This window comes from Protomyctophum bolini (genome assembly GCF_963924005.1).
Source record: "Protomyctophum bolini genome assembly, chromosome: 18".
Lineage (NCBI taxonomy): Eukaryota > Metazoa > Chordata > Actinopteri > Myctophiformes > Myctophidae > Protomyctophum > Protomyctophum bolini.
In genome coordinates this window covers 31010171-31036959 of record NC_137879.1, presented here as the reverse complement: position 1 = coordinate 31036959, position 26789 = coordinate 31010171, and the positions used below count along the sequence as shown (strand labels likewise).

The 26789-nt window shown below is 43.8% G+C and overlaps 1 protein-coding gene across 4 annotated transcripts in view; it reads right to left on the bottom strand.

Annotated features, from left to right (window-relative positions):
- The window catches only part of srcap (Snf2-related CREBBP activator protein), a 43114-nt gene extending 20076 nt beyond the window's left edge, over nt 1–23038 (bottom strand). For 2 of the 4 annotated variants that reach the window (XM_080788412.1, XM_080788411.1), the window contains exons 1-15: nt 20886–20959; nt 17207–20355; nt 15776–15817; nt 14929–15195; nt 11161–11346; nt 10928–11068; nt 9895–10087; nt 6927–7096; nt 5348–5435; nt 5151–5240; nt 4483–4650; nt 3884–4116; nt 2396–2573; nt 1811–1947; nt 1499–1668 (exon numbers count right to left, since the gene is read on the bottom strand). In XM_080788412.1, coding sequence (XP_080644538.1) covers nt 1499–1668; nt 1811–1947; nt 2396–2573; nt 3884–4116; nt 4483–4650; nt 5151–5240; nt 5348–5435; nt 6927–7096; nt 9895–10087; nt 10928–11068; nt 11161–11346; nt 14929–15195; nt 15776–15817; nt 17207–19558 — 4415 coding nt within the window. In that variant the 5' untranslated portion in view covers nt 19559–20355; nt 20886–20959. Of the gene's footprint in view, nt 1–1498; nt 1669–1810; nt 1948–2395; nt 2574–3883; nt 4117–4482; nt 4651–5150; nt 5241–5347; nt 5436–6926; nt 7097–9894; nt 10088–10927; nt 11069–11160; nt 11347–14928; nt 15196–15775; nt 15818–17206; nt 20356–20885; nt 20963–22854 lie in introns of those variants that run through there. The other 2 variants (XM_080788414.1, XM_080788413.1) reach the window with 2 other exon arrangements.
- Between the last annotated feature and the right edge of the window lie 3751 nt (nt 23039–26789).

Below are 26789 nucleotides of genomic sequence, written 5' to 3'. Positions count from 1 at the left end.
TGAGGCAGTAATTCCTGAGTAGAGAGAGTAAGTCAAGTATTGATGAGATGAGGGATGAATTTTTTCAAGTCAGGTGTGGAGAGGAAGGGCGGATTAAAAAAAGAAATTGCTGGACAGGGAACTCCTTTTTTGGTTATGGCCGAGTCATGGTGATATGGTCCGTCCGTCCTACCTCCCTTATGCCAATTTTAATGTAGGATAAGACTGGAGGTTCGGGCATGTTTGTTTTTTCCTTCACGCCCGAAATAGGAATGCCAGGTAGAAAGTGATTAGAGATCCCATGATTCAACATATTCTGCCAGACAGTAGTAGGAGGAAGTTAGTGCAACCCAAAACACAGCTGCCTGAAGCAATAACATTAGGGTGATTCAGTTGGGTCTGTGTGCCAACATGGACAGTTCCTGTAAAGTTCACTTCATGCTGGCACTCAGATACATTTAAGGCCATGTTTAGACTGCAGTCAAATCCGATTTATTTCTCAAATCTGATCTGTAGGACAGACTGTTCACACCGTTATTTACAAGAGATCAGATCGAATCTGTGTGTTCAGTAAAGCTGTCCCCCGAGCCCTGTTTTTAGGATTCGAGCTTCGGCAGGGATTTTTGAGCGGACGTCCGAACAATCGTTCCAGTAATGTTCGTGCCTTTAACCAAGCTGCAATTCAATATAGATCCTATGGGGGGTGACATTGCATAGTCTATCTGTGAAAAAAATAAATAGATACCAGTATGTGGCTTGGGTGGTTAGAGCAGTCTAGACTAGAGTCTTCGGACTGAGACATCTTTAGAAATCAGATTTGAATGGCATTTGAAAGTAACCACCTCTGAATGTGGTTCAAGTTGGATTCATATGGCAAAAATCTGATTTAGGCTGGATTTGGGCTGCCAGTCTAAAAGGGGGACCTTAATTAACATTACCCCCTTCAGCTGTGTAAAGAGTCCACAGACAGAATTTATAGAAATGAATGAGGGGCATATTCCACTGTGTGCAGGATGAGTAATCAGCATTTATTTTATGATCTTACAGGAAATGTAACAGTTAATTTGATTGAATTGCGGCTGCAAGATTCATACAACATACGGTCAAATTTGTATGGACAGAACACTTTGCCAGTGTGATTTTTTTAGATGCCATTAGAAGGATAAATGTATTTAGTTTTTCAAACAGAAGCCCTACTTCTGCTCCTTGTGCAGTAAAATTCTCAGTTGTTGGCTCGCTTTACTGTACAAAAGTACAGTACACTGTCCCTGAAACTTTGATTTAAAAATAAAAATGTCATGCCATGAAAAAACCATTATGATCTATGCTTCGCCGCTACGTCTGGTTCTCTTCCTGGGAATGATTAGGAGATTCAGACGTCTGACAGAGTTGCCGTTGAACAGTCTGAGCCACACCAACAGTGCTGTAAGCATTGAGTTTAACTTGTTGCCCTTGGGAAACGGACTCTTTTGCCCTTTGTGCAGGTTTACAGAAGAGCTAATCTTCATGCTCTACAGACCTGTTGAAGTTGAGCAGGCTCTGCCAGCGCTGGGACTTAAAGTTCTTGATGTTTTGGGCCTCATCTAGGATCAGGTACCGCCATGACTTGCGTCGGAATGCCTGGTGGTCCTGGAGCACCAGCTTGTAGGAGGTGATGCACACATGGAACGCATTGGGCTTGGTCCAACCCTAATTGGGAAGAATGAGATCTGCTTCAGGACTTGTGAATATGATACATCATTTTGGAATATGAATATGACCTACTTGGGAAACCTTTTGTTATATTTCAACTGGTGTAAAACTACCCATTTCTATTCGAATCAACACAAACCTGTCTCTTCAACTTCCTCTCCTTTTGGCTGCCATAGTAGGTGAGAATCTTGAAGCCAGGACACCAACGCTTCAACTCCATTTCCCAGTTCAACATGACACTTGTTGGGACGATGATGAGGTGGGGGCCCCAGTTACCTGAATACAACACAAGGTAAGAACGCAAGAGGGGGGGGGGGAATTGTCATGTGTTAAATTAAACCTCTCGGACAATCAGGTTTATGAACGACCAGACCAGAAAAGGCTCAAAAAACACCAGAGATTTAATTATGAAGTTTCATTGAACTGCTATTTTTTTGCGATAACTCATGACTCATTGTGGACATGCATAGACACAGACATGTAAATGCTGGCGACAGTACTAGTAGCTACTAACTAAATATACATGGTATTAATTCAATAAAACCAGGGATAACTGACACAGAGCAGTTGAGGAGACGGCCATGGGCAACTAATTGATCAATATCCACAATGTACAGTTTACATGTTATCTTTACATAATATGAACAAGTGGATTTGTTTTTACGTCCCGATACCCGGTCCAGGACAGGCTTCAGACGCGCCTGTGACCAGTTCGTTTTCGTACCTTTCTCGCAGGCAAGGTGAGCCAGCAGAGCGATGGTCTGGATGGTCTTCCCCAGGCCCATCTCGTCGGCCAGTATGCCGTTGAGTTTCTTCTCGTACATGGTCACGAGCCAGTCCAGACCGATGTGCTGGTACTCTCTCAGTGTACCGTGAAGCAGAAAGGGGATGGGGGTCTTCACCTGTGATCACATGATGAATCACATTATTATTATTATTATGGTACTCTCTCAGTGTACCGTGAAGCAGAAAGGGGATGGGGGTCTTCACCTGTGATCACATGATCAATCACATTACATTGTCCATATTGAAAAGAATAGAGCAGGAGAACCACAATGACACACTTGTACTATACTTAAACCATGTTACTCAACAAAACTCTGTTAACAGAGAGCGATGTGATTGTCATAGTCAATTTCAAAACAGGTTCCCAAACACTGGGTCGGGAACCTTTATTTTTCATTTCCTACATTTCCTACATTTAGTTGGGTTTTTTTTTCTGTGCTACCGTGCCCCTTACATTTAGTTTTGAATTATTATTTCAAAACATTAAAAAAAACATGGACCGCTGAGCGGTCCAGGTAACTAGGCCGGTAATCCAGCCTGACGGCGTGTCGCGGGTTCGAGTCCCGAGCCCATCAACCTTTGACGCATGTCTCCCCCCCCCCCCCCCCCCCCCATCTCTCTCCCCCTTTCCTGTACCCTATCAATAAAAGGCAAAAACACCAAAAGCAATATCTTTAAAAAGAAAACATTCCCCCAAAGAAGCAAAATAATTCACTAAGAAATTCCATAAATTAGTAAACAAATGTTTAAGTATTAGTGAAAATAGCAGATCTACAAACACATCGTCGCACCGCAAGCTTGTAGATCTGCTATCTTCACTAGTTTGGGTCCTGGGCATCTAATTGCTCTTTTCGTGGCACGCAGTGATATTAGTATCGCAGTTCCATAGTGCCAGCCAACAACAGACCATCCTGTGGGTATCTTTAGTGCCTCTCCCCGACGGCTTTCCACCCGCAAACATGGCCAATTGTGTTATTGCATTAGAGCGCCCGGCCAGGCCACAGGCACCATGGAGGAATCAAACCCCAGTTCTTAACTTCAACCCTGTGCCACCAAGACGCTGGAGAGATATGTGGTTATAATTCATAGTATGAACTAGGCTTAAACCTTCACATGCCCAAGAGCACTGAGCAGACACTCAAACCTACAATTTAGCAACAGGAGACCCCAGTTCCTAGATGTGATTTAGGGCAGAACTGCAGGAAATGAGATTTATGGCAGAATTGCAGGAAATGAGAAATGAAACAAAAGACTAAATTAAGACCCGTTTGCCTTAACAAACAGTCCGACTCAAAATGGGCCACGGGCCATCTCCTGCTGGGTCTTGCTCATAACAATCATTAATTGACGCATTGCTGCCAAGTCATGTATAACAAAAGCCTTCCTGTTCATCAGCTCATCTGTTACAGTGCTGCCTGAGACTAACCTTGGCAGTGGCCAGAGTGCAGCCTTTAGGCTGCAGACTCTCAGCAGTGGCAGCGATGTGGCTTATCTCCTTCTTGGGCCGCGGGCCGGATGAGGGAGGGTTGTTGTCTCCCTCATTCAGCAGGAGCTCCTCCATGCCCTCATCTCCACAGTCATCATCCTCCTCCTCCTCATCCATGCTGTCCTCTTCATCCTTCTCACTGTCGTCATCTTCCTCGCTGTCTTCCGGTGAATCTGAGAATTCAAGGGGGCGGTGGATGAAAATGTGGACTCAATGTAGCGGCTTAACCACGCAAGTCCAAGCGTCTCTATTCATAATAGGTGAAACATTTGGTGAAAAGAGCAACTCTACAAGCTCACAAGGCATCACATTGTGATGCGTTGTGAGCTTGTAGATTTGCTATTTTCACCAGTCTGTAAATCTTCTATTTTTGCTGAAGAGATTTGGTGTAGAAAAGGAGGGGGCCAAGTTCAGACCCTTGAGGGACACTGGTCAACAAAGTATATTGGGTTTAAGGTTGTTCAAGGCTTCAAGCACCACCAAAGTTCTCCAGACAAGTCTTCAAACCAGATAAAACCAATTACTTCCGTTTCAAATACCTGAGGACGAGGTGTTGTTTTCCACATCACTCTCGTCTTCCTCCGTCTCCACCTCATCGTCTCCAGACACCTCAGACTCTGAACTGGCTTTGGAGGCGGAGGCCTCCTCGAGGTCAGAGGCATATGCTCCTTTGTATTTCTCCAGCAGCTCCTCCATGCTCATGTCACCTGAGAAAGAAAGAAACATGGGACAGTTTTAGTGTATCCTTTTCATTTGCACACAGGGGGGGGATAGAAATGCATACTGTAATGCATAACATAATAGGATAACCAATAGACACTTCATGTAACATTATGATTAAAGTACATAAAAGCACAGTATTATACATATATTACCGGGGTCTACTTTGACCTCCAAACATGACTTTCAAAAAAAAATCCCCAGGGAGATACATATTCTAAGCAAATTATATTTTATACACGAGCAGAAAATGTGTCATTTTGCACAGTATGACATTGTGTCATTTTGTAACATGTCTATTCTGTGTGTTCAGGTTTTGGTACTCATCATATTACATGGGTGAAACGCACTCTCCCACAGATTCTCCCCCCTCTATCAATCTCTCTTGCTGATAAAGCCGTGTTCTGACTTCACACACAACCTCCCTCCCTCTCGCAAAACATGTACGAGACAACAATCTGCAAATGCTCATGATGGCCAGTAGTACCTTCTCTGTTCAATTCATTGAGCTCTTCTGCGTGGTCTACATTCCCCTCCACCTTCTCCTGGGCATCGATTGTGTCTTCCTCATCCTCGGCTGAAAACAAAGGAGAAAAGCGATATTTCAAAAAACTACTCACAATGACATGAAATTGAAATTGACAGAAGGTCTGCTTCAAGAAAGCGTAACACAATCACACTTACCATCCTCTTCATTGGCGGTGAACTCTCCATCTTCCTCCTCCACTGTGGAAGAACTTCCTTCAGAACATTCTTCCTCTGAGCCAGAGTCCTGAGGAACAACCAGCGTGAGGCATTCATCTAAGGTTTTAGATATTATCTAAAATTATCATCATATTATCATTGTATGGCCTTGCATTAAAAGCCACATGAGCAAGACAATATAAATACTATTATGGAAGATCGAAGTGTATATACTAAGCATGATGTGACGTTTGAAATAAACAAAACCGGTTCGATATTCAATAAGAAATACGACTCAATGGTAAAACCTGGTTTTTGACCATAGCTATGATGCATGTTGGATTAGCGTAAAGACGATAATTTGGACAGAGTGACACATTTGTCTTCATTTTTCAATGCTCACATAAATGTAAACAAGCCATAGTTTCTTGCCTTCTTGGGCTCAATTTTTAAGCATTGTATTATTATTAAACTGTACTTTTTCTTACAAACTGTTACAAAAAGTATACAATTTAAAAAAGATGTGCAAATGGACATGAAAACAAACTGTAAACATCCTCAAATACCAATACAATGCTGCCGATACCAGATGTGAGCAACCTACCTACTGTATAAAGCCACTTGCTGCTTGGGCTATTAACACTTTTTTTTATTAAGGAAGATCAACATGCATGTCAACGTGTTCGATTGACTTTTCGCTGATGAGAAAACCCTCTCAGTTCCTGCCGCCGGGTAAACAAAACACAGATAGCACATGGCTAACTTGTTAGCCACGCCAGTGTGGAGGAGGAGGAGGTGGCAGCAGCTGTAAACTTTCTCCAATCGATAATAATGCCAAATAACAGCAATTTTAGGCATGTGTGCAACATGACAACTTAGTATTGTACAGTGACAACTATTGAAACTTTATTGTAAACAAACAGCAGTGAAACCTGACACCTGACACCTGGTGTGTGTCCTTGGCTCCTGGCTGCTCTGCAGGCTACAGCAGACAGCCAGCACTGCCTAGCAGCAGTCAAGTTTGAGCGCTGCGGCGAGCGCTCCGACCGTTTCCGTCGGTAAACATAAAAAAAACGGTTCGGTTGGTTTAAATACATTTATCTGGTTTACTAGATGAAACGTACCGGTTGAACTGAAAATCGTCACATGCTTAGTATAGTATTTTTTCCCAGCTTTCGTGTGTGCACAAACTTTGTCCTACACAAACATTAAATCCAATTGACAATGAATGGTCCATTTTGAGTGTTCGTGTAACACGAACATTGAAGATGAAGTGAGGACGCAAATTCTGATTGGCCGGAATGAGATGATGTATGATGATGTACAGTGTAAAATGATAAGATTTCCCCTCACTTCACAGGGGTGTGATGTTTGAGGGGCGCTAGCCCCTCCTATATCCAGCTTTAAGTTCACAAACTTGGTCCTACACAAACATTACATTTTCCATTGACAATGGATGGAGTATTTTACGTCATATTGTCCGAGCAAATAGACAAATTTACATCGCGATGATGTATGGTCATAAGAGCGCCCCCTCACATGGGTGTGATTTGTTATACAACCAGCTGTGTGTGGGTACCTGGGAGCGTTTGAGGGTGCTGAGCAGCTGGTCCAGGGGCAACTCGCTCTCCTCCTTCAGCAGCTCAATCTCCCTCCTGTGGCTCTCGGCGTCATTGCCCTTCTGCTGCTCCTCCTTATCGATGGTCTCCTCGTCGTCTTCCTCCTCACATGGAGGCTCAAAGTCTCGGTCTGTGTGTAAACGGCATAGAGTTAGAACGGATAGAGGGAGGACCGGAGCGACAGCCCATCCCCCTGCTCTTCATTTTAATAGAAGTTGCTCAGTGGCGTTTAAGTGTAAGCGTGTAAGCACCCGGAAGACAGCCGGAAGTACCATTATAACTCAATGGCTCGAGCAAGCGGAAGAGGAGCCCAAATTTGAGGTCTGGGATGACGCACGTTACGCACATGACGTCACACCTCTATTAACGTGCTGCAGTTCCACTGGGAAGACAATAAAATGCCCTTTCTCTGTTGGCCTTGGTGAGGCATTTAGCTGACAGTGCAATTTTCTATGAAATAATGTGAAAGAATTCTAAGACTGGGGTTGGACTTCAGTGACACTGTTCCATCATAAACGACTAAGCATAATGGCATTGCACTCCAACACGAGCCAGATACTAAATCGAGGCCAGGCCCGCACGGTTGGACACGGAGTGCACAGCTGCCAAGTTCGTCCTTCATCTCTGGCTGACCTAGCCGCTGTGTCAAGGGAACCGCTTACCTCGATACCAATTCTGAACTGATGCCCGTTGGTAGTGTCAGGGATAGCGGGCTAACCAACAGGTTTGGCCAGTCTCTCACCCAAAGGCGGATAAAGAGTGTTGAGATTGAATGATTCGCAATTAAAATAAAAGAGAGTACACAGTGCAGAGCACCAGTGAGAAGGGCTGAGTCATCATTTGGAAATGTTTCTACTTTCTATATAGGTGCTGATATGGACATTTGGTATCTGCTCTTTTGTTGTAGACTCGTAGTAGAGGGACATTTTAAAAATACGTATTACTCGCCATTTAAAATGCAGCATTTTAGAGTCCCATTTAATCAATTTTGTTTCCTTCCTTAAACTGTGAATGACTAGCCTCGGAAACCCAGACGTTTTTATTTCCAGGGAGGAAAAAAAAAGTCTGGATCCGAGTCCACTTCAATACGGCATATAGTAGCGCAAACGTCGATCACTCTCTGCTGATTTCTGATCGTCTGCAGCTTTGTTAAATTGACGCGCACACACACACACACACACACACACACGCACACACTCTCCTCTCTCTCTCTGTCGCTAATTAATTAGTCTCATGTCCAGCAGCTGCGCACAGTTTCGGACAACATCATGACAACACACAGAATTTTTCGGGCCAAACAAAGAATTAGAAAGTAGAAAAAAACGGCAGGTTATAACACTGTGTTGTCATGATTTGTCACGACAAGAGTTGGCTTCGTACGACGCTTAAAAGGTCTTTAAATAAATTAAATAAGAACTGCCTATGGGGAAATGCATTGCGTTTTCATTTCCTGGGCCGTTCGTTGTTCTGAAAGGGGGAGGGACTGCGACGCTCTATGCCATAGAAAGAATAGGTGAGTTCCAGGCCAGTAAATGACTGACATGAGGACAACACACGTTGACCTAATGGGTACAATGTTTTGCATTGGAATGAAGGTGCTTTGAATTTACACACAACTGTGAGAACCTAAACTACAACTACTTACCTAAATATCTGCCACCTCCTCAATGTGATAACATGTAACTGCCTATAAGTGACAACTGCAGTCTAACTTGGAAATGTACTCTCTCTCTCTCTCTCTCTCTGTGAGGCAGTAGTAAATGCAAAACCATTCAAAAGATAAAATCCTATGTGCTGGACAGAATAACACGTTATGGTTTTTTCCAATACATTGGAGTACTTCTCCAAAGTACTTGCCCCTCTACATTTATTTTCTACTTGCCCTGTGATTCTGTGAATGAAAACAAAGCATACCTCCTCAAGCAGGCAGATCTACACAGGTTTTATTTGCCTGCAGCAGGCATTTTATACTTGCCCCGGGCAATCAGAAACAAAAGACGTGCAGGTGGGGCCCTGGCAACCGTGCATAGCTATTAGCAATCCAAAAATGAAAAACGCCTCAAAACGAGCCTGCTCGTCATGTGTACCCACTACCCAGTGTCATTAATTTATAGGACAGGTATACTCGTCATACAGATCTAAAGTGTTAACACCACAAATGCCCGGGGGTATTTGTAACCATTAAATCAGGACGCCCAGCAATTTCTTTCTTCAGGACCTAATTCAAGGTTGCTCCGCGCCATTTTGGAAGTAGCTTGAAGTAGCTAGATGTAGCCAAAACACTCCTGAGGTGATCGACAACAAAGGGAGGTATTATTAATTCTAACACGACTAGCGATGCGACGGGGCCTCAAAAACATAACATTTGATTAGATTTGCACGGATTGATTTAGATCAAGAGTTATTCAGTATTCACGTTTTTAAGATTTTCGATCTCATCCACTAAAATGGGAGGGAACATTTTGGATGATGTCCCAACCGGGAAGGACAGCGAATGTTGCCCAACAGACGCTCTCAGCCTGTGGAGCGATGCGCTCAGTTTTTATATCAATAAAGTTCCGTCCCTTTATTAATCTCCGTCCTGAGCGTCGAGCGTTAATATTTGATAGGACGAAGACCTCCGTTTATGCCGCTCAGGGTGTTAATGTCAGACCATGTAGTTATTACCACCAGGTAGATGTTTTGATTGTCTTCCTCAGAGGAAGCGTGAGGAGACTCTCAAAACGCCATCTTGGTTATACATTAAATTGACTATAGAAGCATGTTTGCGGTGTGTGACCTCAAAACATGAACCTGGAGCAGCCTCTACCATTAGCTCCTACCTGTCCTACATCAATATGTAGGACAGGTACGATAAATCCAACAGAGACAGGGAAGTCTCTTTTTTTTAATCCTTAGACAGTAATTATTGAAAGCCAAATGACTCACCATCCTCATCAACAGCAGATGGGGCAGATTTTGGGGGTGGCGAGGCCTCGGCTTCCGGGCCCGTTGCGGGTGCGAGGGACTGGCTGAGGAGGTCAGAGTATTTCTCTGACTGGCCTACGATGAAGTCCAGATGGAGATCCATAGCCTTCTTCCTTTTCTCCTCCAGCCTGGACTGTTGCTTGTACTGCACCACCTGTATGGAGGACAGAGGAAAGGTCAGCATCAGCCCTAACCTCACCAACAACATCACATTGTCGTTAACGGCTGAGCCCCACTGGAGTCATCTGGTATTGTGTTGTCAGAGTCAAAGTCATACGATTCACACACGTTACCGCAGTGAAATGTGTTCTCTGCATTTGACTCATCTCTTGGAGCGGTGAGCCACAGCGAGCGGCGTGCTCGGGAATCATTAGTTGATTTGACCCCCAATCCAACCCATTGATGAAGAGTGCCAAGCAGGGAGGCATTGGGTCCGGTTTTTACAGTCTTTGTGTCGTTGGGTCAGGGAACATTCCATTCGCAAGATATGTTTTGGCTTTTTATTGCCTTTTATTGATGACGGACAATTCTGGCCCCTACTGGTTGTTCATAGGGATGGTATTGAAACCCATAGTAGGCCTAATGTAAACAACAAGCAACAACCTACTTTTCATTTAAACAAGCTGTCCTGATGTTCTGGTCCTGCCAGCATAAAGTCTGTTTCATGTCCAATCCTACTGAGCCGGAATGTTGCGCTCTTACACACAGCCCCTTTGCTTAAAGTCTGGAAAACGTCCATAATACAGTGAAAGTGACTATAGTGAGTTGTGTTTGTTGGATGTGTATATATTTCTTGTTTTTGCGGAACCGCAGTAAATCTAAAACTAGTTGATACATTTACAAATCTGATCAGTCTATGAGGTACAGTACATACAGTATACAACTATTTCTGACCTACTTTTGGGGTCCGCCGTTTTGTTTCCCCGTGAAAATGCCGTAACATTTTTATAAATGCGTACGATTAATTTTGAGATTTTGTGAGGTTGTTTTGTACCTTCTCAACACTGCTCCAGAAAGCGCGCACTTCCTTCGCGATGCCAGAAGCAACTCTCCTGATTTTAGCGTGTTCATCCCTCTTAGCTTTTTCTTCCCGCTGTCTGAGGTCTTCGTGGTGTCTCATCACCATCCGCACCACCTATAAACACACAACAGATATTATTTACTGTGGACGTTTGCTTACCGGGTGAACGTCCTAAACACAAATCGGTTGCACGTTCTTTGTTGTACCTTTCTGGCCACCCCTCTTTTCCAGCGCCTCTCCTGGGCAAAGTCGGCCGACAGCCATTGCATCTCCTCACAGAGGTAGTCCCAATGAACTTTGGGTCGAACTGGCTCCGTCAGCCGGGTCAGGCGCTTCATGGACCAGAAGCCTTCTCTCTTCAACGACTGGGTACGGTGTTCAATGTCTGCTTCCTGTCACAGAAAAATGGGAGAAATGTAAATGTGTCTCACTCTTTCATAATCTGTGGATAGCCAATCTGTTGCGAGCTGTCCAGTCTGTCCAGCGTATGTGATCTACAACATGCCAATTTTACCCTCCCTTCGGCTGCAGCCGTGCAACTATTGCCTCGCATTCGATTATCTGTAGATAGAATGTATTTTCCAACAAATCTCTTAGTTACACCAACATTGTTGTGGCGAAATATTGTCATTGTGTAAGTTTGAAAACATCACTACATCCGTCTATTCCACGCAGCTCCGCCTCCTACAGTAGCGCACACTCAAACAGAGAGAGATAAAGAGAGAAATAACACACTAGGGCTTGACACTTAGCATTTTTCCAAGTAGCACGTGTGCGACTAAGTTGAAAAATCTAGTAGCACACAAATTTTAGGAGTACGATGAAAAGTTATCAAATAATGTGTTTTTGAGGGGCGCTAGCCCCTCCTATGTATACCGGTATACATAGCTTTAGTCCCCACACATCTCATGATTTGCCATCGACAATGAAAGGGGAATTCAGGTCAAATGTCCACTAAATCTTGTCCCATCAAAACATTAAATGCCATTGAAAGGAAAATGTATACGTTATATGCAAACGAGCAAATCAGCTATTAAACCAATCACAGCTAGGTATTCTGATGTACGAGATGATTCATGATGATGTATGATGATAAGAGTGCCACTCACTTCACCCAGGTGTGATTTTTCTTTAATAAAGTGATATGAGGTAGGGACGGGCAATATAGTAAAATATTAAATCACAATATCTTTTCAGCAATTATCAAAATATTGATATTCATCAGGATATAATTTTTATTTTTTTTTGTTTATTTTTATATAATCTATATAACCAATTTGTTTTTATGCTGATAGACTATTTGTTTTTTTATGCAGATAGATATAGATATAGATAGATAGATAAATAAATTAAATTATTATCTATATAGCTATCTATCTACTGTATGTTGCTCATGGATGCATGGATGGATAGACAGACTATCCATTTTATCCTGCTGCAGCTGTTCTATCATGTGATATTCGATGCAGGGCAAGATGCTCGATTGTGAATTAAATTGTAACATTCTCCTTGGCTTTGACTGCTTCCGACAGAACATCTGACACACAGCTACAGTAGACTATATTTACTAAGCTGGTAACTTACTCGGCTGCCTACCGTTGCTCGTTAAGCAGGTCAGGTCACACAATGGATGGACCACTGATATTTATCCAGCTAGGTCAGTGATTACTAATATCATTCATGCTGTGCAACACATGCTTTTGTAAGCGACGCTAAGGATTCTTTTGATCGATAATAATCCGTCATGTGCATGCGCGCGTGCACTCTTTATTTGCGTGTGCAGCCGTGCAGTGTTTCTCCCGCGTTTGGTTAAAAGTTGGCGTTCGAACTTTACAAATAAGTTTAGTATTCAACGTGTCGGGGACGCCATCATGCTGCGTTCACTCTGACGCTCTGTGCTGCCTGCGAGGGAACAACAGACACACAGCACATGAGCACAGAGTGCTAAATGTAGGTATAGAACTGAAACTAATAGAATGTGTATTGCGGGATCAGAGCCTTAATTGTCTTTATCACGATTGAACGGTCAAATTCTATAGTCGCAACAGTGCTACAAATTGAATTCTACAACTCGCACGGTGCCATTTTTAGTAGCATATGCGACTACCTAGTCGCACTGTCGAACCCTGCACACACATACTAGGGATGTGAATGACTCAGTACTTTGCATATCGACGTGTCGGGGCATTTATTGATGGGTCATGTGGGAAAACAATCGCATTATATTTGTTTGCTGCGCAGTTGAGGAGAGCACAAACTAAATGCACTAAATAATATTCAACAATACGTAGCTATATGGCCCGGAAATAAACGTTTATAACATCTTACGGAGCGTTCCAGTTACGGAGCGTTACGAACACATAAAGGTTTGCCCCAAAACAATGTCGCCGTGGATCAAATCCGGTGACTTGAGAACGGTCACCATCAGGTAGTGGTACTCCTAAACGGAACCTCAGTAAGGCAAGTGTGATTTGGGGCGATCGTTCCGGTTACCTCAGCGTACACTCACTCTCTCGTTGCGCTCTCATTGCTTGAGTGCTAATATTAAAGCTTAATATCTTCATCTCTTGGCTGTCAGATCAGTAATCTTTTCAGCCCGCCGGCTGATGGCGAGGTTTCACAGTGAACACTGCCATTTTGATTTGCTTGGGTGACGGCTTTGGTATCTCGTTTTAAATGTGATTTGACATCACTGATGTTGACGAGTGCAGGGGCGAATAGTTCTTATAACTGTAGGGGATACAGGGGGGCCCGTCCCCCTTTATCGTCAATCTTGACACAATCATCCCACACCGCACTCCTATGTGAAGCTTAGCTGACATTTCCAAGCAGGCTTTCAAGCATGGCCAAGCAGGACATAAACAGAACTAGTCGGTGCGCGCACAACCAGACCGGACATGCACTAGCGCAGCAGCACACACCATTCCTCTGCCATTTGGAAAACATTTTTAGCAGACCTACAAGCTCGTAGCGCGCCACTCGGTGGCGCGCTACGAGCTTGTAGGTCTGCTTTTTTTTTTGCGGCACAAATCTTTGAATGTGTATTCTTTCAGAAGACTTTTTATTTATTTCGACGTCAGGCCTAAATGGGTATTGGGTTGAACTGGCTATTTTGGAAAACAGTTTATAACAAGTCATTAAGTGTGTGTGTGTATATATATATATATATATATATATATATATATATATATATATATATATATTATTATTTTCCCGCTATATATATATATAATATAACATTTGTGTGAAGTGAGGGGTGCTCTTATCTTATCATACATCATCATGACGTAAAATAGACACTATGCCTATTTGCTCAGACACTATGACGTAAAATTCTCAATTAATTGTCAATGAGAATTTAATGTTTGTGTAGGACAAGGTTTATGAACATACAGTACACTAAAAGCTGGATATAGGAGCCCCTCAAAAAATGATTACCGGTAGATTTAGAATAGAGACAAGCACAAGCCAAACTTCCAGTTTTTATCTCTAAAACATACCAACATACAAGACCCCATGCACCTATGATGCACGCATGTGCACACATGCAAAGAGACGGGCTGCTTAGTTAAAGCCCATGTCTGCTTAATAACTTACTAAAAAGGTGACAACATACTCTGTGCACCCACACACAGCTCTTACACTGACAGACGCACACACTGATGCACGCCAAGACAGAGAGAAAGATGGAGAGATGTGGAGAGACAGAACACACATACCAAACGTGACACCCCCATGCACTTATGCGTATGCACGCGCACTGGAAGACAGACAGGGAGAGCAGTTTGACATTACTGTGTCAGACAGTGTAAGAATTTTTTTTGAGGGCATGCCTCCTGGCGCAGATTTGCGCTCCACTGAGGGTAACTTCTAATTGGAATTTTACACTTTAAGCACCATCTCTGTGTCTCTGTCATTTTCCGAGAAAGTAAGAGTAATTTGAGTCAGTGCCCTTTGTCTTAAAACCCACTCACGTGTTTAGCCAGCTCTGCCATATCGGTGTGTCTCTCCCCGCGGGGTCGTTGGGGAGTCGACTGGTCTATCGGGGAGGATAATGACAAACTGCCACCCATTCCCATGGAGTAGGGGGAGAGGAACTTCCCATGTGGGCCTCGGAGAGGGGAGGCCTTCTGCGAGGCGGACCAGTCACCGGCGGACGATGGGTAGGGGGAAGGAGACGAGGTGGCTGGCGAGACAGGAGACGAACTCACCGTGACCCTGTCTGCTATCCACTGTCGTACCTGAAGGCAAAGGGAGAAGAACCAAGAGGAAATTGTACATGTACTGTAAACATGTGTACTATTGTGATATACCATAATGTGACTGTGATGAGATTTTTGAGTGGTGCAACCACTCCAAGGAACAGCAATGTCCGTGTTCACCCATGTGTTGGTTAATGAGAACCAGTATATGACTATGAGTACCAGTAGGGGCGCTGTTGTGCCAGAAACAGAGAGGGATAGTGCTGCACTGTTGCCTGCTAATGAGAGAGAGAGAGAGAGGTGGGGTGGGAGTTGCACCACTCAGTTCACGCGGGTGTGATTTTTTTTAGGGTTTTTGGGTGGGCGGACATGCATGGTTAGAGGAAAGCCAAAATGGAAAAAGCAGTAGCCTAGCCGGAGCATGCTACAGCGCAACATCATTCTGACATCCATCAACCTCCTTGCTGTCTAGCATGCAGAGCCTCAATCCTCATCAGATGTCATACAGACAGAGTCAGACAGTAAGTCAGTGCCCCACGCGTCATACAGAGTGAGAGTGCCAAATTAAGATGCGCCCATGAATATTAGCCTATCTGGGTGTCTCACAGCCACCACTTACCTTTAGCAACAGTGCCTTTCTGTCTGTGCTGTCCTTTCCATGCTGGAAAACACATATGGCTTAGCATGCGGCCAATTTAAATAAAAAATAAGTAACACTAAATAATAATAACGAAAGACACTTATTATCTGTGGTATTTATAAGAGCACTATAGTACATGCAAAAGGAAAAAGTACCATTGTTTTCTCATGCCCCCCCATGTAAAGCGTCTTTGGGTACTCGAGATAGTATTGTCATATGGAAATATTCCTGGGAGAATTACACCATATATTAAATATTGCCATTTGCCAGCATGACAAATGCCAGAATGACAAAATGACTGCAGAATAAAAGGTGAGTGAGAAAAACATTTGTGTCAGGCAAGTCTAATGTTTTGTTTTGTTAAATAACTAAATTAATCATTTTCACTTTCTAAATAAAATATTTTTCAAAATAATTCCTGAGAACTGCATCAAGGGAAAGCTATCTGTCACACAGCCCAGACGACCAGGATCAGTATATCACATGCCAGAAACTATAAACAATTGGCAAATAACTGTACATGACACGTAAATGTGTTAGCATCATCGCCTCCACTGCTTCATCTGATAAAACAGCTGCTTTTGCATTATATGCATCTGCAGGAGATGACCTGTTAAATACGTTTATAACCCTCTAAAGCCATCAGGTGTGTGTAACACCTGATGGCTTTTGATTTGACTGTTTAAGTCAAATTATTGTGTATCCTCTGGTCAACTTTATATTATCTGATGATGATGCTTTACTTATAAAATCCCTAAATGGCCTCATATATATTATACATCACCACAACCCACCTAGAGCTCTGAGGTCTGCTGACCAGTCACTATTGACAATGCCAACAGACCTAACCCGGAAAACAAGAGGCAACCGTGCTTTTGCGGTTGCGGCCCCAGAGTTATGGAATAACCTTTCCCCCACACATTAGAGCTGCCCAATCCATAGAGATTTTTAAGTCCCTTCTCAAAACCCACCTTTTCTCTCTCAGCTTTAATGTTGCCTGATCTAGATAGTTACGCATTTGTTTTTTCATTCTAATGTTTATGTATTCTTCTGCTATTCTAGTACTTTCTTCTTTATCATGTTGTTACTAACTTACTATACTATGTTTTTATACTTTGTGTTTATACTACTGTGAAGCACTTTGGTCAATTTCGGTTGTGTAAATGTGCTATATAAATAAAGGTTGATTGATTGAGTTGACATCCATTCTCAAACTCATACCTGTATTAGCAATGGTAATGAAAACAACGAACCATCAAATGTGTTCTTGCCTGTTACCCACCATATGCAATCTCCAAATTGGAATCAAAGCCTGCCCACATCTTCTATATCTCTCCTATTCTGCGTTGTTACACTCTTGACTAAATAAAAACAGTGGATTGACCATGTTAAATCAAGGGCTTGAAATACCTTCTCCTCTGGGCTGGGGGTGACCATGCCAGATTCGTTTGTGTCATCATGTTTAGCCTCTTCATCGCTGGCCTCGTCTGAACTGCTGTCGGTCCCGGGGTCAGCCTCCGCTGCTCCTGGTGACCTGCTCTGCTCCATCTCCTCACTCTCCTCCTCCTCTTCCTCCTCCTCCTCCTCCTCCTCCTCCTCATGCTGACAGAGGAAGTCAGCCTGGCTGACAACAGCTGTGGTAGTAGCAGAAGCTGGGGATGTGTCTGTTACTTCTACTGATGGAGCGGGCACATCAGAGGACTGTGTGCTGCTAGCTTTAGGGGTGACAATTAAGGCCTCCTTGTCAGATTCTGTTTGTGAAGGTGTGGGGGGATCTGGTACAGCCTGAGGGGGCAGGGATGGGGTGTTCGTAGTAGTAGCAATACTAGGATGCAGTGCCTTGGTCGGAGAAGTGGGTACAGTAGTTGTACTCTGCAGCCGATCTTTCTGGCTGCCAGCCGCTACAGAGACAGTTTGGGGAAGGCACTCGGCGGTCACCGTGCCAGAGTCAGCGCTATGGGCATTGGTCAGCGTGATGGCCACATTCTGCTGCTTGGACACCTGTGTCAAAAGAGCGGGTGGCGTTTTGAGAAGAGGAGAGCATCCTGGTTTGAGAAGGAGGTACTTTGGATTTATACCACCAGAGGAAGGAGTGGAACACATGTCCTCTGGTCTGGTCTCTCTGATCAAAGCAACATTCTGAATATTCTGTGATGGAGTCTCTGTCAAAGTAGGCTTCGTGGCACTAACAACAGGGACATTTAGAATTCGCTGCTGCCCTGCCTGGAAAGCAGGTAGAGAAACAGGAAGGGACGAGTCCGCCACCGTCTCCTCCTGTGCGACTACTTCCATTGTGGGAACGAGAGATGACACATCAACGGTTACTTCCGCTTCCTGTTTCTCAGGCAACATTTGAATGGCAGCCGAAACACTGTGCATTGCCTGATCTGAGAGCGCTATATTTGACTGCAAACCAGGTGCCACCATTTGAGCACTGGTGTCAGTCTCTTGGTCAGAGGGTGAATTCGATACAAAGACAGTAGCAGCTTGAACTACACAAACCTGTCCTGAGTCTGTCACTGTCACATCAACTTGGTTAGTGTCTAATACTAAGTGCTGTGCTACAGTGACTACCGTTTGTGTGGACAGGCTGTGGGAAACATTAGGAGAAACCTCCGTTTCAATTGTGTCACCGGATGATGGGAAGGATTGTTGGGAAATTATGATGCTACCACCATCTGTAATTGCATGAAGGGAAGATTCAATGTGGGAGTCCAATTCCTCTTTGTCCACGTACTCCTCTGAGTGGTCCAGCAGTGCGTTGAATAGGTTCACTTCATAGCCCGGGGAGTGAGGCATCTGTGTGCCACTACCAACGCAGATGGTTTCTTCTGCCACCTCCTCTACCAAATGGCAAATCTCATACACCTCCATGGGTTGGGAGTCTATCTCGATGTGCGACTGAAGGTTTTCGTCGTACATCTTTGGTTCTTCAGTAGAAAGCTCGGAGCTCAGCTCATCGACAACAGCCGCCTCACACACACTGCCGTCCTCCCGCTGTACAAGATAACTTTGATTCACATGCACTTCAGACCATTCCCCGGCAATGTGAGCCTCCTCCCTGACGTACACAATACCTGGTGTTCCGGCCGAATGTACAAGCTCAGAGATCAGTGGGGTCTCAATAGTGTGGACGTGGTCAGGGGGATTACATGTTTCAGCCTCAACAAAATGTACCACCTGCCTTGAGCCTTCTAGTTCTGCCTCAAAGTGGGAGGGAGCACAAAGTGTTTCCATGGGGCTCTCCTGTTGGAAAGAGTCGACGAAAGAAGTGGCCCGTTCCTCTGCATCATTCCACACTGATTGTGGAGTCTTCTCTATGTTTTCGCTCACACCCTTGTCAGCTGAGCTGCTGGAGTTGGAGCTTCCATTGTGGGAGGAGATGTAGACCCCAGAACTGGTCTCTGGTAGTTTCTGAGTCTCAAATGGTTCAGCTGTTGAGAGTTGCGCGTCTATGTGAGAGGTGTCAATGAGCTCTTTAATGTGCCCATGTCTCTCATTTGACACTGAAGGATCTTGAAGTAGATTCTCTCCCACATTTGTGGTGCTTTCTCCCAGCATCTCTTGGTCATCATTCGAGAGCCGTTTGATAAGTCCGAGTTGTGTCGAGAGGTCAGTTTGTTTGCTAGGACTATTGTCTGACAGGGATAGTGGGAGTGAAGTCTCTTCCAAATTTTGGTGCAATTGCTCTTTAGCGTTAGCCAGGGGTATATGGCTGCCCTGAATGGCCTGAGCAAGAGGAGCCGTCCGGTATTGCTCCATGCCACTATCTTCTGTGTCTTGGACTGTACTATCTGCACTAGGACAGGGGACAAGGGGAGGTGATGTGGTGGAAGTGGAACAGGATTGAAAGTGGGGCTGTGGGAGGATATTTCCGACTGTGTGCTCTCCTCCTTCAAGTTCCTGGTTTGCTCTAGTCTCTTGTTTATATTCCAATGTATGTCTGTCTGAAAGGGACTGTCCCTCCTCCACACCCGAGGATGTGACAACCACCAATCCACCAGCCACTTCTGGTGCCTGAGCCTGATCTTGGACACAGTCAGTCTGCTTTGTCTGGCTTCTTCCTTTATCCGTTTGCGACCCGTAATGCAAATCTCGCCCTGTGCGGTCGGAGGAGGGAGATGGTCCCCTTTGTGTCTCAGCAGAGAGACTGCAGTCCTTGACGAGAGACGATGGCAGCGGTCCTCCACTTCGAACACCTTCGGCAGTAATCTTGACCGTGGGTCCCTCTTCCAGGGGGCGAACCTTAGCGTCGCTATTGTTCGAGAGAATCTCTGGTGAGGCAGTTGGAGGGGACTTCGTTGCACCAGCAAGGGCCGAGCTGGCACTGGCACTCTCCTGCAGCGGCACGGTGGATGTGTTGGCGAGCCGTGGGAGTCGTGGGACCAGGAGGGAGGCAGCTGCGACCGGCTGGGGAGCATGCTGAGGTGACAACCCAGCCACATTCTGTGCAGCCTGGGGGTCACCACCCAGCACATCCACAGCCGGAGGGGCGCACTGCTGCACCGCCTCCCCCCCAGAGCTTCCTCCCCCTGTGCTGCCCCGGCTACACACTGCACCTGGATGGGGTGATACAGGATGTTACTAAGAGGTTGGGATCATTTAAAGTAGGCAACTTGTTCCAAGTTAACAACGGACAGATGGCGGATAGAAAAAAAACAGAGAATGCATAAAAGCTTGGTTGTATTTTCCGTTAAGACACGGCAGTATCTTGACACTTAAATCTGCCATGCTATGTATTAAAGAGTGCAAACTAAACAAACATGAACAAATAAAATAACTAATTAATGTATTATGAAACAATTTACTTCATTTATGATAGTGAGTCTTTTGGTTGAATATTTGCAACAGTTAGGCTACTTATAGGAGTTACTAATATTTAAATTAAGTATACAAAAATTGACCAATAAAGCAGTAAAACTTTGGACAACTTTACACACTCAACTGTCAGGGGCTACAGTAACAACTTCAGGCAACCCTGAGGCAGCAGGCAAACCATGAATTAAATATCACAAGCTGCACTGCACTGTGCAGTCTGAATCAGTACATTTTGGATGTGTCATCTTTACAGAGAAAAATGACTTCTCACCTGTCTGTGGTGTGAGACACAGATCTTCTGTGCTTTCTACTTCCAGGATGCTGAGATTAGGGTCCTTTCCACATATTCTGTGAAACAGAGACACTACGGTTGGTGACACAATTCATGAAAACAAATGAGCTACACAGTACAACTCTGCACAATTCGTTGAACCTGGACTCTAGTTGGGTAGCACCAATGAATGGTTTCATTGTTTAGGCAGAATTATTTCACTGTATTGCTTGTGTAAGTCGTGTTGGGTAAATTCACGTAGTAAAGCCATATCGGCTCAAATGCGTGTCTGATAAGTATTAGTAAACAAAGATATTGGCTACTGTGCGTGGGACGGTACAGTATGTATCCTGTCACGTCACGCGAGTTGCATAGTGTCCAGGTGGCTAGCATGTTAGCTGGCTAATGCTAGCATTATGATTCTTTGTATCAAATGAGGCGAGCTCGTAATTGTATTTTGCTCCACTTGAACGACCAGGCAACTAACCTTTTTAATCGTATGTGAGGCAGACGCACAGTTTTCTGCACTACACTCTCCATGACTTTAGAATTCTGCAGCACGCTCTTTAAAGCTAAGAGCCGGCGATACACCCAAATTGGTTACCTATCTGGATGTGTAACGCCAGAGGTCACTATTATGACAAATCGATACTGCTGCACAAGTGTGACAGTGCACCTTACGGTGTTTGGTAGGCGTCTGGGTTTGTTCTTTGTACGCTACAGGGAACGTGACCTAATAACCAATATTGAAAGCTGTTTATAAAGCGTTCGCTCCTTTGCTCTATATTGTTCCGTCGGCAGCGACATCTGGCGTCACAGAAATCGATAGTCAACCGATTTGGGCGTTACACCCGGCGACCAAGCGCGGGGCCCCCGGCCCCCAACCCATTCATTTCATTGCCTCATCAATGGAAATCTTAGCCACCAGTGGCTACTATTAGCCATATGATGTTGTGAATTATACCGAGAAGCTGAATGGCATTTTTTATTTTGGTTGGTAGCGACGCATTGGCGGCTTTAAAAACCCGCGACCGCCTTTCTATTCTCATCTCGAGGTGACAATGACACCAGGAGCAGAGTCCTGTTCCCTTTGAACAGTTAGAGACGTGGTTAAACGTTCAACACTGGCACTGCTGGTTAATGGTAGTTGAGTTTGCTAGCCCTTTAGCTAACGTTAGCTGGTAGCTCGCTGCCGCCTGGTAGATGGTGCAAGTACAACTGAAAGATTTGCTTTTGCTAACCCAGCGAGCTCCAACAGTCACTTTGGTCTGTGGTGGGTGCATTGGTTGGGTGCGCAGGCGCCCCCATCCATCCATCCCACCCGCAGTTATGTAATGTAATGCTCAGAATGCTAGCGAGTCCAACACACTGAACAAGTTACTTCGCACACTGGGGCCAAAAACGTCCCCGAAAGTCGCATTGCATTTATTATAACCCGCTTCAACATGCACGGCTGATGGGAACAATTGTCCGTGACGTCACAGCGCGGGGTCAACTCACTAAGCTACAATAAAAAATAAATAAAAAAGCCATGACATTGTGGTACACTTTAACTGTCAGTGTTATCTATGAAACATTAAAGTGTACAAAAATAGATATATTTTTTTTAATGTTACAAAGTTCCATGTGAATGTTTGCAATGACTATAAAGGGCCACTTAGGGGGGTTTAGGGAACCCCACAGGTGCCTCTTTAGCAGTGACTTGAAGGTAAGATTGTTCAGGGGTATGTTAACTTCTCACCTCTCAAATTAAAAGTATTTTATGTGTTCGTGTTGCAATTTGATGTCTCGTGGAGCGACACTTAACTATGTATACGTTTACGAGTTGTCTGTTGCAAAAAAATAAGGGCAATGATGGAGTGTTATTCTGGACCTATTCAATATTAGCCCCCCTAGCGCCCCCCCCACTAATACTTCCTCCACAACCCCCCCTCCCCTCTCAAGGCCGCCATCTTAAGTTCCCACCTACCTGAAATTTCCGACCAATTTTCTTTTACTAAATTCTTGCTGAAGGAGTCGTCATCCGAATAAAATCGCACTCAATCCGGGGTGCTAACAATCCAAACCGTCTCTCGGTACCCAACGAGGTACATGTAGGTCCGTGGGAAGAAGTTAAAATACGGTCCGGGAGAGAGTGGTTTCGGCGCAGAATGTAGCGGTTGCGGGGAGGAGACTTTACGCAGCGAAATGGTGGAGGACCGCTGCTGACAAAGTGCACAAGAATGTGGGATCTCGCGAGAGTTGACACCGGCGCGCCGCTTGAAACATTTTAGGATAATGTTTTTTTGCATTTTTCTATAATTCAAGCAACTGTCCGATTATGAAATTAATTCCGCGAGTCAATGGTTATTTTACAGCTATTTTGGATTGCGTTGCAAAGGGTTTTCTTCTTTCATGGACAGAAGGAACTCCCGCTGTTCAGACAAATAATGGGTTTATAATAATAATAATAATAATAGCCTGCTGCTGGCTGCAGTGCTCCCTATTGTTTGTATTGTATTTCCCTATTGCTCCCTAGTGCTGCTATTATAGAAGAAGTCACTGACTAGCTTGCCTAGTCATTCATTCATTGTTGTTATAATGGAGATCTGGAGTAGAACATTTTCGTAGAACACACGTTTAAAACTAAAAAGTAGTTAGGAATAATTCACTTAATTTATGTTGGAAGTTTGAGAGCGAGAGTGTCTGTTTTGTTAGTCTGTTCACACTTGTCATTTTCTTGTCATCACTGTTTTTTCCTTTTTTTTTCATGTTTATCACACTTATATGTCATTTTTATTAAGTATTGTATTGTGGAACATTTACATTGCCTGTTATTCTTTTCATTTTCATTTTACTGAATTACTTATCATTGTCGATAATATTCTGAAACTGTCATACAAAAAATGCCTAATAAAAACAGTATTAAAAAAAAAAGTAGTTAGGAATATAATTAACATTATAGTAATCTTTATTTTTGCTTCACAATCCAGGAAGAAAAAGAACTGCAGCTGACATAAAATATAATGAATAGAAGATTCCATTCCAGCTACAAGCATTTAACGATTAATGTAAACCAACAGATGTTTGAGGAGGACATGAAATGTTGTTTAGGGTAGGCCTAAAAGATTTTACACAAATTATAGGCTACTCTAATTTCCCTCGCCCCCATACTGTAGTGTAACCCCTTTTTTTGTTTGATGATGATTTCCTGTTTTTCATAGAAGTGTATAGGCTATTTGTATTTCTGATGAATTGAACATGGAGGACCCTGATATCTCTCTCTCTCTCTCTCTCTCTCTCTCTCTCTCTCTCTCTCTCTCTCTCTCTCTCTCTCTCTCTCTCTCACACACACACACACACACACACACACACACACACACACACACACACACACACACACACACACACACACACACACACACACACACACACACACACAATAAGAAGGGTGTTTGGGATTATGAAGTCCTTTTTGTAAATGAATTGCTCTAAAAAAAAGAAAAAGGCGTAGGTCCTATTGTTGTTTGCAACTGATTTTTAAAGAATGTAAACTATTTCAAGAATAAAGAAGTTGTTAAAAGTTAAAAAATGAAGTAAGTGGTGCAACTCCGTGTGAGGGGTTCCCAGACCCACAGGAACACACCCAGGGTGCCGGCCCGATTCCGGCGAGCCGCCCTGCGTCCGAAACGGTTGAGAAATGACAGAGTTACTGTGTGAGGGTCCCTCTACTGTACCCTCTACTGTACTGTACTGTCACTGTACTGTACTGGCACACCCAAAATCACCATATAATGGTATATATGGTGATTTTTTTAACTGTATATTATACAGTTAATTAAGTGTGTGTGTGTGTGTGTGTGTGTGTGTGTGTGTGTGTGTGTGTGTGTGTGTGTGTGTGTGTGACTGTGTGTGTTAGGTTGCGCACAGGTGGTGAAAAACAACCATGCTGTTTTCGTGCTCAGACGCACACACCCAGCTAGCACCAGCCACACACATAGTCACTTAAGGAAGTGGTTGCACCACTTAAAAAAGTCTCTCTCTCTCTCTCTCTCTCTCTCTCTCTCTCACACACACACACACACACACACACACACACACACACACACACACACACACACATACACATGTACATGTAGAGAGAGAGAGAGTAAGTATAGGCTATAGTGTGTGTATTCCTGCACCATCTGCCTTGAGTGATGCCAAATCAAATGGCAAATCAAATCAAATGGCAAATCGAGTGGCAAAGTGACAGGCAAAGTGAGTTTAACACTATATAGGCTCCAGTAAGGCCTGCCACTAATCCAACATCCGGGGAATCTCTCCCCGGAGTCTCTTTTCGTCCTCCCCGTCGCAGTTCTGTGGACCTCTAATATTAACGCCCAACTGACTGCCGAGTGTGACCATGGATCAGGCCTCTTCATGGAGCCCACCAGAAGTGTGACCTTGACCCGGCCTCACAGAGCTCGACCTGGACCAGATGTGGACCAGACCCCTCCACGGAGCCCACCTGCCTATTTCTCTGTCTTTTTTCTCTCTCTGTCTATCTCTCTCTCTCATTCAAAAAATAGCAGATATACAAGCTCACATCGCTTCACTTCGTGTCGTGCTTGTTTTTTTAAATCTTGAATAATTTAGATTTTTTAATTTTCTAGGGGTCCCAGGCACAGACATTTTCAAATATTTCACAATTTGGGGGTAATTGAAACTATAGTGATGCACGATATAATCGGTATTGCCAATATCAGCCATAAAAATGTCAAATCGGTATCGGATCGGTCTGAAAATAATCCAGATTATTTTCACAGAGATTGATGACCGTAGCCTAATAATAATGTGACCGGCAATGGCTTTGTATACTCACAGAACAGCCTGTCTCTGTCTCTTTAAGAGCGTCAACTGTTAGTGGGGAGGGGGCTTACCATCTACTTCACCAGCAAAACAATTCTCTAGGGATTTGCAATTAATGATTCATCGGCCAATATTGGCCTGAAAATGCGGTATTAAATCGAACGAATATATCGGATTGACCAGATATATTTTATAATTATGTTGAAACTTAAATATAAAACATAAAAAGTGTTTTCTGGGGAAGCTTTCAAAAGTCAGCAAGTTGGAAAATTAAATAAAAATACTACATTCAAGCAGTTTATGTTGGGATATGGGCCAACATTTCAATAACGGTACATCATCCCTAGTTTCACACTGTAGTGGGGACTGCGGAGAGGAGGGGACATCAAGGGCCCTATTTACGTTAGTGCTAAACCCCTCATCCCTAAACTTCTTTAACTTTTTTTACTATTTTGAAAAGCATTAAAATTCTTCAACTATAGCCAATCTACATCAAAACATTGTGAGCTTGTAGAGCTCACAAAATAGTAAAAAAAAAAAAAAGAGGCAAAGAAGGGGTTTAGGACTGACACAAATAGGGCACCAAATCTCTTCACGTAAAATAACCTACCTGGAGGCGGGACACCGAGGCGGAGCTGAAGAGACAGGGAATCAGCTGGGGAGAGGCAGAAACGTGAACGTGTGGCGTTGTGAGCTTGTAAAGCTATTTTTGTCAAATGTTCACCTATTTTGACATGACCATAAGTGACTGCAGGTTTCAAGTTGATAACCAGTAAAAGCGTCTTTGGGTATTTAGAAAAACAACATATACATTTGAGATATTAAAAGCATCCTATCAAATTAAGGAAAATGTGAAGACAATATATACCTAGATCCCCACCATCCTAGTTACTTTCCTAATTTCTTATCCCTCCAAATGGAGAGTTCTACCCATGAGGGTGGTATCATTTCTGCCATATGCATTTAGCCATCATACAAGTATAAAGATTACATTTGTGTATTATTAAGTCATTAATAAGACTGAAATTAAAGCACAAAAGATGCATTTGGAAGCAGAAAAAAAGACCCACACAA